The following is an 11,141-nucleotide window of genomic DNA, read 5'->3' on the forward strand; positions in this document are numbered from 1 at the left end:
CGGGGTCAGGCCTGCAGGGACACCCCCGCTGAGTCACGAGCAGAGGACTGCAGCCTGCACCTCTGACACGGCCACTGGGTGGCGTCCACCCCTGAGCGCCACTGGCAGGGAGACGGGAGACAGGAGACTGGAGGGGGGACCCATGTGGATGGGCATGCCTCCGGCTCCCGCCCAAGACCTGTCGTGCGCCCGCCTTCTCACCACCCGCCACCTCCCCCCTCACCAGCCCCGCCCCGCCCGGGCCCCCGATCACCCCCGTGTCAGCGGCCGGTGGGTGCCCCCACCTGCTCCTGCCGGCCACCTAAACCAGCTGGACGATGCTCGGTGCTCGTGTTTATTTATAAACTGGATCCTAAAAACGTTTCTAACAAATAGTTCAAACAAGGTGTGTCCCGACGCGTTCGTCCGCTGTACGGCCTGTTTCTGGGGCAGTGGAGGGATTCCAGGAGGCTCAGCCACGAGGACCCTGGTGCCCGCCTGGGCTCTTCCTGCAGCTCCCGATGGACCGCAGGGCTGCTGCTCCTAGGACGCACACAGGCTGGCCACCGTGGGTTACCAGAGCCCGCACGCAGGGTCAGCCACTCAGGCTTTCATCACTGCCATGAAAGAGGCCTGAAGGAGGGGGCGAGGGCTGGGAGGCGCTGCCCAGCTGTCAGGTAAAGACCACCTCCCTCACCTACTCCAGGGCCGTCACCACCCCGAGAATCTCTGCCTGGGGCTCCCGGGGGGTGGGATGAGGGCCCCTCCCATCCCGGGGCCCAGCCCAGCCCGCCTCCACGCACCTCCCGGAGGGGCTGCCCCAGCATCTCCTGGCTGTGAATGGAGCGCCTGCGGGAGAGGGCGCCACTGTCAGCCCAGGCCTCCCCGCACACTGGGGCGTGGGGGGCAGTGTGCTCCAGGCCCCTCAGCCCAGGCCTCCCCGCACCCCGGAGAGTGGGGGGCAGTGTGCTCCAGGCCCCTCATCCTGGGCCTCCCTGCACACTGGGGCGTGGGGGGCAGTGTGCTCCAGGCCCCTCACCCTAGGCCTCCCTGCACACTGGGGCGTGGGGGGCAGTGTGCTCCAGGCCCCTCATCCTGGGCCTCCCTGCACACTGGGGCGTGGTGCGTGGCGGGCAGTGAGCTCCAGGCCTGTCGGCTCTCCTCCACAGGCCTTGTGCTCTGTGGGACAGATGAGTCGGGGTGCGAGTCACTGGGAGGGAACCGGGGCGGGGGTGCTGGGGACACGCCCCACACCGCACACAGCTGCATGCACAGGTGGGGGTGCTGGGGACACGCCCACACCCGCACACAGCCGCGTGCACAGGTGCACAGGCACGCACGCGCAGAGCCCCGGCGCCCACCTGTCGATCCTCGTCTCCACGGTCACCGTGAAGGCACCCTCTGTGTCCGGCAGGTAGGTGGAGGGCACGATGTGGTAGGTGCCGGCGGGCAGGTGGCAGAGCCGGCTCACCTCCTGGGCATAGCTGTGTGGCACGCAGCTCAGCAGAGGCTCCTGCAGCAGCAGGGAGGGCGCGTCCTGGCCCCCGCCATCCACCGGAACCTGGGGGAGGCCGGGGCTCAGACAGGGGGCCCTCCTGTGGGTGACCAGACTGGCTGCGGCTGCCAGGACTGCAAAGGCCTGTCCCCTTCCTGCACCCTCGACCTGGCTTCCTTCCCAGCGGGGGCCGCCCTGGCTGGGGGCAGTCTGCCAGGCCCTCGTCACACTCCAGGCCCCTCACTGGGCCCCACTGCTCACGTGGCCCCGTGCCTGGTGACCTGCAGAAGCGCCAATGTGCCAGGTGCCGGTCCCCCAGGCAGGCATCTCACTGTCCATTCCCTGGCCCTCCTCTCGAAGCCCCCTGGGGACCCGCCCCAGGTGGCCTGGGTGGAGCACGGCCACAGTGTGGTACCGACGGCTGTTAGGACCCCAAGGGCACAGGAACCTCTCAGAGAAGAGCCGACCCCAAGGTGCCACGACAGCACAGCTCTTGGCCACCTTCTGGCCCACACCCCCCTCGGGGCACCGGCCCCTGCCCAGCCCCATCCTCACGCGGGGTTCCCAGAAGGGGTGGGAGTTTGCGACCTCTGACCTCTGGCACTTCACCTCCCCCCAATACTCCAACTGCAGGTCTGCAAAGCACGTCCTGCTTGTATTCCAGAAGGGCAGACCGAGGCCGGGAAGGCACTTTGGGTGGCGCTGTGACTCCCTGGCTGCCGCGGCCGCCTGCCACCTGACGCTGGGTAGCCCCAGGACCCAGGGCCAGTCTCCCCTCTGTGGGGCCCCGGCTCCTGGCCACGTGGGGCTGTGGAAATGGCACTCTCTCCTGAGAGCCTTCCTCCTCTCCTGTCTGGGACTCGGCCTGCCTCGAGCTCCTGGTCTCTGAGCACCTCGGGGCACCACTCTACGTTTCCTTTCTGATCTAGAAGCCCTCACTGGGCACGCGGTGCCTCCGCCTGTCCTGTCTGGGGTGGTGTGGGCTGCCCCTCCCTCCCTGCTTGTCCCCACGAGCCCAGGCCCCCACTGGTCCAGGCACTGGAGAGGGGCCAGGGATTCATGTGGCTTTAGGGAGGCTCCTGTTCAACCCTGTGCCCAGTGTGCCCTGTGGGGGCTCCTGGCGGGAGGCACAGATCTGGGGGCAGGACAGGACTCAGGTGGGCTTCCCTGGTGGCTCAGCTGATAAAGAATTAGCCTGCAATACGGGAGACCTAGGTTTGATCCCTGGGTTGGAAACATCCCCTGGAGAAGAGAAAGGCTACCCACTCCAGTATTCTGGCCTGGAGAATCCAGGTCGCAAAGAGTCCGGCACAACTGAGCCACTTTCACACCTCACACAGGACCCAGGCGTCCGGCTGCTCTGAGCCCAGGTGAGTGGACAGGGCTGTCTGAGCTGACCAGTGACCCCTGGGGCTACAGACTCTAGGACAGCAGGACATGAGTCTCGCAGATGCTGGATGATGCAGACAGACCCCGGATGATGCAGACAGACCCCAAGGCCCCGCGCACCCGACCCGCCCGGGCGGAGCGGCGCCCGACGCCTGCCTGGAAGACGTGGAAGCCGATGGGGAGGCACTGGCGGTCACGGCAGTGCTGGCGCAGGGAGATGCGCACGCAGCGCGGGCCCGCGCCCACCGGCACCGACAGCGGGAAGCGGGGGTTACTGGAGTAGGAGGCGAAGTTGCGGCTGCCCCCCGCGGTCCGGCCGACTCTCCAGGAGCCCCGCAGCCGCACGGTCTCCCACTCGCCCGCCGGCGGGACCTCCCGCGGGGCGGGGCTCGGGGCGGCCGGCGGGACGGCGCTGCGGAGACAAGCAGGGCGCGCTGGTGAGCGAGCCGCGAGCCCGCGGGCACCGCCCAGCCACGCCCCCCGCGCGCCCCGCACCTGAGGGCGACTCTCCCAGTGGAGAAGACCCGGAGCAGGAACTGCCCGGGCACGTCCTTTAGGAAGGTGCTGGGCACGGCCAGGTAGAAGCCCGGGCCGAGCTCAGAGCGCAGGTGCACCTCGCGGTCGTAGGCGTGGCACGCGGTGCCCGCCACAGGGGGCGCGGACAGGGCCCTGGGCAGGTTGACGCGCCGCTTCTCCACCTGCGGGGAGGCCCCCCTTTGGAGCACCCAGGCCTTCGGGTCCCTCCCTGCGAACCGCGGCTGCGTCCCACGTGAGACACACACGCAGGCAGACACCTGGCTGACGCCACCTGGGCCTGCCAGGCCTGCCTGCAACGCTGTGACCCAAGACCCCGGGACCTCCCATCCGCATTGGAGGTAGGGGGCTGAGGGAGCGGACAGGACCTCCCAGGGGCACGCGGGCAGAGCCGGGCGCTTGCAGGGACCGCCCCCTGGAGGCCTCCCAGCAGCTCTGCTTGCTGGAGAGACCCCCAGCCAGGCCCCGCCAGGCTGCTTCCCTGCTGTCTGCCCTTGGCCAGAAGACACACCCAGGCTGGAGGGAGGGAGGCGAGTCCTGTGGACTCAGATCTGACGGGGTGGGGTGGAAAAGGGATTCGGGGGGCTCCTGGGGCTCAGGCCTCCATGTCCCATGGGGCGGGGCGCCAGGCCCAGGCGGGCTACCTTCCAGAGGTGCAGGCCAACGGCCTGGTAGTCTCTGCCCGGGTGGCCAGCTGCGCGCACCCGGGGCCTCTGGAGGACGCCCACATACACCTCGCTGGGCTCGAAGACCCGCAGCCAGAACTTGGGGTTGCTGGGGAAGCCGCTGTTGTTCCGGCAGCCTCCTGCTGACTGGCCCTTGACCCAGGCCCCGGGCAGCTCCTGAGTGTGGCACATTACCTTTCCTGGGCGGGAATGCACCACTCAGCCGCGGAGACAGGGTACCCCTCACGCCCCAAGCCCCACCTTGGCGTCGGGACCCCTGCACAATGAGGACATCCCACCCGGCCACCTGTCTCCCCCCGGGGCAGCGGGGATGGGACCATCGCTCCGCCCTCGAGAGAAGCCGGGCTGCGAGAGGGGTGCTGGGTGGCCCGCCCCACTTTAGAGGGAGGGCGGTCTGTCCAGGCCTCCCTCACCTGAGTGCAGGCTCTGCAGGTGGCCGGCCTCTGTGCTGGGGAAGCCGATGGTGACCTCATCAAACTCCCGCAGAAACTCGTCCTCCTCCACCCAGAACTCCCCGTCCTGCAGCTGCGACAGCAGCTCCACCTGGGCCGCCGGCTCCACCCGGCTCCACCCTTCGCCCCTGCAAGGAACCCCCTTCAGTGGAGCGGAGGCCCGGGAGCAAGCGCCCACCTGCAGCCCAGGGGGCATCCTCCGTCCGTGGGTGCCCTCAGGACAGGCCCTGCCCCTCAGGGTCACTGGGGTCCTGGGGCCCAGCACGAAGCCAGCCTCCCAAGGCCGTCTGGGGGCCTGCACAAAGCAGGCGGCCCAAGAGCAGGTGCCAAGGGGGCCTTGCCGGAGACCAAGCAAACACCGTCCTGACCATGGTCCAAGCCGCAGGCACTGGGTACGCGCACGGTCGAGACGGCTCTTGGCCACGGCGGCCCCCCCCACCCCCCCCGCGGCCCACCACAGGCAGAGGGAGACCCAGAGCGCCCACCCGCACTCACCCATCCCTCCAGGGCCCCTGCCAGCACCGCCGGCCCCAGGGGTTCTGAATGCGCAGCAGCAGGATGCTCTGGCCGGCCCGATCCTGGAGCTCTCGCAGATCCGACACGATGAAAGCATGAAACTCGCCCAGCTCCCGGGTCCCTGGGGGAGGAACAGCCGCAAGGTCCACACACCGAGGGGACACAGGCCCGCCTCCTTGCCTGGGACACACAGCCTGCCATCTGCACCGCACGGGCGCTGGATCCTGACCACAGCAGGCAAGTCAACTGGGGTGTGACCTGGTCCAGCGTGGGGCCACCGGGAGGGCCTGGCCTTGGATTTGGGCTCAGCTGCCACCAGGCCTGCAAACCGTCACCTTCTCTGAGTCAGGGTCGTCGCCCAGATGGCGCTTTGGACAAAAGCCCTGTTACAAAAATAATCTTAAACGTGAAAGCAATCGTGCACACAGATGCTCACTGCGTTGTCATCTTTAACAGTGTAGAACTGGAAAGACCTTAAATATCGGACACTAAGGGACGGATTCAAAAACACACGGCAGATACAGGGACAAAGTAGGATCCTGACAAGGTTCACGCAGCTCCCAGAGAGTGCTGTGTAGCTCAGAACACGTGCGTCTCGCGAAGGAAGCAGCTGAGAAAGGGCGCTGACAGGTCAGAGTCAAGTTTGGGTGACTTTTTCTTTCAACAGACTTGCTTCGTGAGCACGTATATTGCTAAAGTGGAAACCTGAGCTCTGGTTTCGCCCAGTCACCAGCTGGGCCAGAGATGATGCCACCACTCTGCGTCCCGAGGACCCCAGCGCAGACACCCCTCTCGCCCTGGAGGCCAGTCCCGGTCAAGGGAAGGCGGGACACTGCCCTCCGGAGAAGGCTGGTCAGGAGGGAAGGTCACACCCTGGACAGCAGCTCTGAGGACAAAGGTCCTCTCTCGACTCAGTCCCGACAGCACCCGAGTACAAAGCTCTGGCAGGAGGCAGCGAGGGCTCAGGCATGCAGGCCCATGAGGCTGCCGCTGCTCCACCCTACCTGTCCTGGGGCCGAGCACTGAGCAGCTCAGCAGACAGCGGTCCTTCAAGCTGAGCAGCTGCCGGCAAGTCTTGCGTTCCACGCTGTGGGGCCTGTCCTGCTGGCCACTGGATCTGGCCACGTCCTTCAGGTTCCACCTTTCAGCCAGGCCACCAGTGAGGTCCACCAGGGCGTCTGCCACCTGCCCCGCCCACAGCTGTTCATAGGAGCCGTGGACCCTAGGGAGACAGCCAGGCGGCGTGAGGCCTGGCAACGGGCCCCTAGCCCTCCTGTCCCCTGTGGCCTGCCTCTGACCCACCTCGATCGCCTCTCTTTCCACCCCGCCCTGTCCCCACCATGTCCAGGCACAAGCTCGCCTCCAGGGCACAAGGCCCACGCGGGCAGCAGCAGGAGTGGGCACGGTGGCCGTGAGCACCCACCCCTCTGTCTCTCACAATCAAGGCCCTGGGCCGGATGGGAGGTTGACAGAGGGGCTCACTCCTGCCGCGAAGGCCCGCCTCCCGACCCAGCCTCCTTCAGCACGACCACCAGCGCGTTCAGGGAGGGCGTCCGTGGTCTCAGGACCACGACAGACAAGCCTGACACCTCAGACGCCTCACTCCTTCTGAGCAACCTGCAGAGAGGCCGCCTGTCCCCAGGGTGAGAGCCTGGTAGACGGAGAGACTGGTCTTGCTTGGTTTGAGGGAAGATAGAGGACAACACGCACCCTCTCTCTCGAGGCGACGCCCCCGTGCCTGACCGTGACACGAGGGCAGGGAGACGGGGAGCGGGCCGAGGGGACAGCAGCCCACGGTCCAAGCCTCAGAGCTTCAGTCTCTGGACGGGCCAGCCCACCCTGGAGGCCCTCAGGGCCCACAAGGGCACTGCGGCCTGGGACCCCTGCCTGCCCACCCGGCCCCTCCACGCCGCCCGGCGTACTTGGCGTAGACCTTCTCCAGTAAGGGGAGCCAGAACACATCTTCTCTCTGGCACCGGGAGAAGCAGAGTCTCCCTGCAAGACAAGGCAGACGGTCATCTACGGTCACCTCCACCCAGCGTCCAAACTGCCAGACTCGACAGGTGAAGGAGCCCCGGTACGTCTGGTCGAGCCAGCTCGGCTGTCCCGGAGGGAAGACCTAGCATGCGTGGGGGGAGGCAAAAGGAGACGGTGAGAGAAGGCCCAGGCGGCGTGTCCCGGCCCCAGCCAGAGGCCCCCGGCACGCGCCTGGCTGTCGGGCTCGTGTAAAAGCCACTCAGGGGACAGAAGGTCACAGACCTTCCAGTGAAAGATGCCAGGGCTGCTCTGAGCAACTGGTGCCTCCCAAAGCTCTAGCCAGCCATCATGAGCTCGCGTCCCCAGGGAGCGCAGGCCCTGAATCCACAACAAATGTGACTTCAGAGGCCTGTGTGGTGGAGGCAGCAACTACCCCGCCTGGAGCCTGGCCACTCAGCTCTGCCAGCGCCCGGCCTGTGCTCACGGCTGGGGCTGCGATTCTGACCCAGGGCTGAGACAAGAGGGGGTCTGCACCCAGACAGCCCCATTGCGTCCTGGCTCTGCCCTTGTCAGCTGGACATGACCATGGTTTCAGCGCCTCGTTTCTAAGAGGGGGTCCAGGCCAGCACGGCCTGTGAGAATGAAAGCTGGCAACTGTGGTGGGCTTGGCCCAGCACTGGGGACATGGGAGCCACTGGGAAAGGGGTCAACACTGCTGCTTTGACTGGTCACACTCAGCCAGGCTGCAAGTGCTTCTAGGGAAGGAGTCTGAGCAGCCTCCTATTCCTGTGGGGTCCGCCTACGTCTGAAACAGTTCTAACCACCTTTTGCCAATTGATATTCAAAACCTATAAGAAAAGAGAACGACTACCCTAACTAGCCAGGAAACTTACTCCAAACCAGCATAGGATCCCTCAACTGACCCTCTCCTACTTTGGGCTGGCATGTTTATCTTTTTCTTCCAAATGCCTGCCTGGGACTTCCCTGGTGGTTGGGGGCTAAGCCTTCATGCTCCCAACGCAGGGGGGTTGGATTTTATCCCTGGTCAAGGAACTAGATCCTACATGCTGCAACTAAAACCCAGTTCTGTCAGATTAAAACGTGTGTGTGTGTGTTAAAACGTGTGTGTGTGTGTGTTAAAACGTGTGTGTGTGTGTGTGTGTCTCTCAAATACATGGCTGACCCAGGGCTTGGGAGCTGGTGAAGCAGATGCAGCAGAAAGCACCCTGCCAGCTCCTGAGGGAGAGGGGGCCGCTGGGCCTGATGGCGGAGGCCCCCCTCCCCGCCCGGCTTCCTTCCTACGCAGTCAGACAGGAAGAGAGAGGAGGAGACGAGGCCAAGGGCAGCAGGCAGACACCTGGTCCAGGAGGTGGCGGCTCTTCTGCAGCGCGGCACAGGCACACAGGAACCAACAGTCCCCCAGCAGCCCCTGCTTCACCTGCCCTTCCTGCGGGCTACCTGCAAACAGCTGGGGCGTGGCGCAGATTTCCTGAAATAAAGAAAATTGTCCAGAGTGACATCGTGCTCGGGGCTGGCTGCGAAAACAAGAGCAGAGGCCCGGTGTGACGGGGTCGGGGAGGAGCTCTTCCGATCATCCGCGTTGCCTAAGGGCACGGGAAACGGCTGGCCTCTTGTGGCCGGCACCCGCCAGCCCCTCCAGGCTGCACATCAGCCTGCCCAGCTGGGATTCTGGGCTCCCTGTCTCCGCCCACCTTCCTTGATTGGCGCCCCCCCAACTCTGGACAAATCCCACCACCCTCTTCGTGCAACAGTGGAATGTTGGTCTAGAAAATGGTTTCCCTTTAAATTCACAAAGGCACGTCTCAAGGGGGTCTTCCGTACTGCTTCTCCACAAGGCTCAGCCCCCCACACCCCAGACGAGTCGACCTTCCTCCTGTTCTCCTTAAAACTCCCAGGTTCCTCTGAGCAGCGACCATGCCCGGGGCTCCAGCAGAAGCCCCCTGACCTGACCCTGCTGCTCTCAGGGCCAGAGTCCATACACGGCCCCCCTCCCCGAGCCGAGCAGGCAGGATCCCACCAGCACAGGCCTGGGAGACGAGGCCTGCCGCCTCTGATATACTGTCCTTGGGCACGCTTCCCCAACCATCTCCTCTGAGAGCTGCTCCCCCCAATTCCTCTCTCCTGCTCCTTATGACACCCCCTTGCTTCCGAGCAGGTCCACAGCCCCAAATCCGCTTTGCATCGGTGTCACCTCCATGTCGTCACCTCCCATGGGCGTCCTCTGTGCCCCTCTTTCCTGACACAGCGGCATCAGAACCGCAGCTCCCCCGTGCCCAACAGCCCCCTCCTGGCATCCATGGCTCCACGCGCTCCGGCTGTCCTTTCCCCTCACCGCCTGCTGCTTCTCGAGTCTGCTTGTCAAGGCACCTGCGGTTCCTTAAGGCTCGGTTCCAAGCTGTCTCTTCTCTGCCCCTACTTCCTCCGAGATGCCCTTCCAGACTCCAGACAGTAAACCATCTGCTCGGTCCTGTTCCCAGGAGCATCATGTAGCCCCGCTCCTCCTGAGCTCCTGGCTCTCACACCCACTTGCCTACCATCAGCTCCGCTTGAACCTGTGAGAGCAAAACCCAAGCCTACACTTCCAGCCCACTTCCTGTTTCTGGAGCACATCAGCCAGGACCCCCCACCCCCACCCCCAGTGCTCAGGCTAGAGATCTAGAAGCTCTTGATCCCCTCTTCATCCTCAGTCTCTACTTCCACTTGGTCACGAAGACCTATGAATCCTGCCTTGGACATCGCCCTTAAATCCACCCATGCCAGAGCCCCAGCCTGAGGCTGTCGCACTAATCTGAGCCCCTGCCTCTTTCTCCAGGACCATCTGCACTCTTGCCCTCTGCACACCTGTCGGAAGAGTGAGCTTCTTAAAACATTCTGTTCCGTTCCATTGCTCAGTCGTGTCCGACTCTTTGCGACCCCGTGGACTGTAGCCTACCAGGCTTCTCCGTCCATGGGATTCTCCAGGCAAGAATACTGGAGTGGGTTACCATTTCCTTCTCCAGGGGATCTTCCTGACCCAGGGATTGAACCCGGGACTCCCGCATTGGAGGCAGACGCTTTAACCTGTGAGCCACCAGGGAAGCCCTCTTAAAACATAAATCCAACCAAACCACTTCTCTGCTAAAGACACCCTAATGGCTTCCCATTGCACCTAGTACCCACTGGCCCAGCTGATCAGGCTCTTTGCCCCTTGGCATCTCCATAACAAACAGGCCCTCGGTACTGTCCAAGGAAAGCCAGTTCTGGCTCTCTTCCAGGGTGGGTGCATGCCGAGGTCTCCACGAAACAAGGTTGCTCCGGGGACAGCCTTATTCAGCGGACACTCCGTTTCTAAAACTATCAGCACAGCACACTGGGCCGGAGCATGCCTCTAAACTGCCACCGTAAGATATTTACACCTGAAACAGCATGAGGTTCACAACACTAGCGTGCAGAACAAAACAGCCGTGGCTTTGCAGGCTCAGTCTGGCCCTTCCAGAGGAGCAGGACAAACAGAGCAAGTCCGCTTATGGTCAGAAGAACCCTGCAGACTAGAAGCCCTTCACAGCAGACCCAAGTAGGGCTGAGTTAGCCGTGTGCTGAAGCGCCCTGCTCGCGGGGCCGTGAATCCCCTGCAGAAGGGAGCGCTCTCAGGTGGGGGCTGTGAGCTCGGGTCCAGCACACTCGGAGCTGGCTGGAAGGTGGGCCGGGGAGCCGTCTCCTGAGGACAGCGAGAAGCGGGCCTGGAGACGCGGCGCGAGACCCCCGAGAGCCCCGCGCGCCCCCTCCGCCCCACCTGGGGCCGCCTCCAGGTGATCTCCTCCCGGAACTGGGCTAGCGGCGTGGAGAAGCTGGAGAAGAGCGAGGAGTCCGAGGCCGGGAAGGCGGCGTCGCGGAAGAGCTCCTTGGCCGGCGCCCGCATCTTGGGCATCCCGGGCGCCCATCTGCAGCCCGCGACCCGGTGCCGAGCGCAGCCGAGCGGGCGCGCGGCCCGGAGGGAAAGGCGAAGCTGCCGCGCGCGGTCCCACTTGCCCGCGCCCCCTCGCCCGGCCCGGCTCGGCCCCCCGGCCCCCGAGGCCCGCTGCACCCACAGCGCCCCCGGGCCCGGGTGCCCGC

General features: G+C 64.9%; 1 protein-coding gene across 12 annotated transcripts; it reads right to left on the bottom strand.

Moving 5' to 3' along the window:
• Positions 1–247: 247 nt before the first annotated feature.
• CAPN10 (calpain 10) lies at positions 248–11,141 on the bottom strand. 12 transcript variants are annotated; one of them, XM_088835043.1, is made up of 13 exons: positions 10,822–11,141; positions 8,386–8,517; positions 6,974–7,170; positions 6,056–6,273; positions 5,031–5,172; positions 4,497–4,663; positions 4,042–4,262; positions 3,359–3,561; positions 3,020–3,275; positions 1,341–1,540; positions 1,019–1,158; positions 783–828; positions 321–612 (listed from the first exon to the last, which is right to left on the bottom strand). In XM_088835043.1, the coding sequence occupies exons 1-11, from the start codon at positions 10,954–10,956 to the stop codon at positions 1,020–1,022; spliced, it is 2,010 nt and encodes a 669-aa protein (XP_088691169.1). In that variant the 5' UTR covers positions 10,957–11,141; the 3' UTR covers positions 321–612; positions 783–828; position 1,019. The 12 variants fall into 12 exon arrangements, 11 of the variants coding, with proteins under 11 accessions (XP_088691171.1, XP_088691167.1, XP_088691173.1 ...); XM_088835044.1 differs by having other exon boundaries at positions 505–522; XM_088835045.1 differs by lacking the exon at positions 1,019–1,158 and having other exon boundaries at positions 248–522; positions 6,974–7,046; positions 8,487–8,517.

The sequence above is a fragment of the Moschus berezovskii genome, chromosome 4, assembly GCF_049115385.1.
Source record: "Moschus berezovskii isolate FMDL1 chromosome 4, NW_MosBer_1.0, whole genome shotgun sequence".
Classification (NCBI taxonomy): domain Eukaryota; kingdom Metazoa; phylum Chordata; class Mammalia; order Artiodactyla; family Moschidae; genus Moschus; species Moschus berezovskii.

Bases quoted from the DNA above. Each gene is read 5' to 3' on its own strand.
- CAPN10 (XM_088835041.1), bottom strand. From the start codon at position 10,956: ATGCCCAAGATGCGGGCGCCGGCCAAGGAGCTCTTCCGCGACGCCGCC. The intron at 6,274-6,973 runs GTACGCCGGGCG...CTGTCTCCCTAG, and splicing joins CTGGAGAAGGTCTACGCCAA to GGTCCACGGCTCCTATGAAC. The intron at 1,541-3,019 runs GCAGGCGTCGGG...GGCCTCCCCCAG, and splicing joins TCGGCTTCCACGTCTTCCAG to GTTCCGGTGGATGGCGGGGG.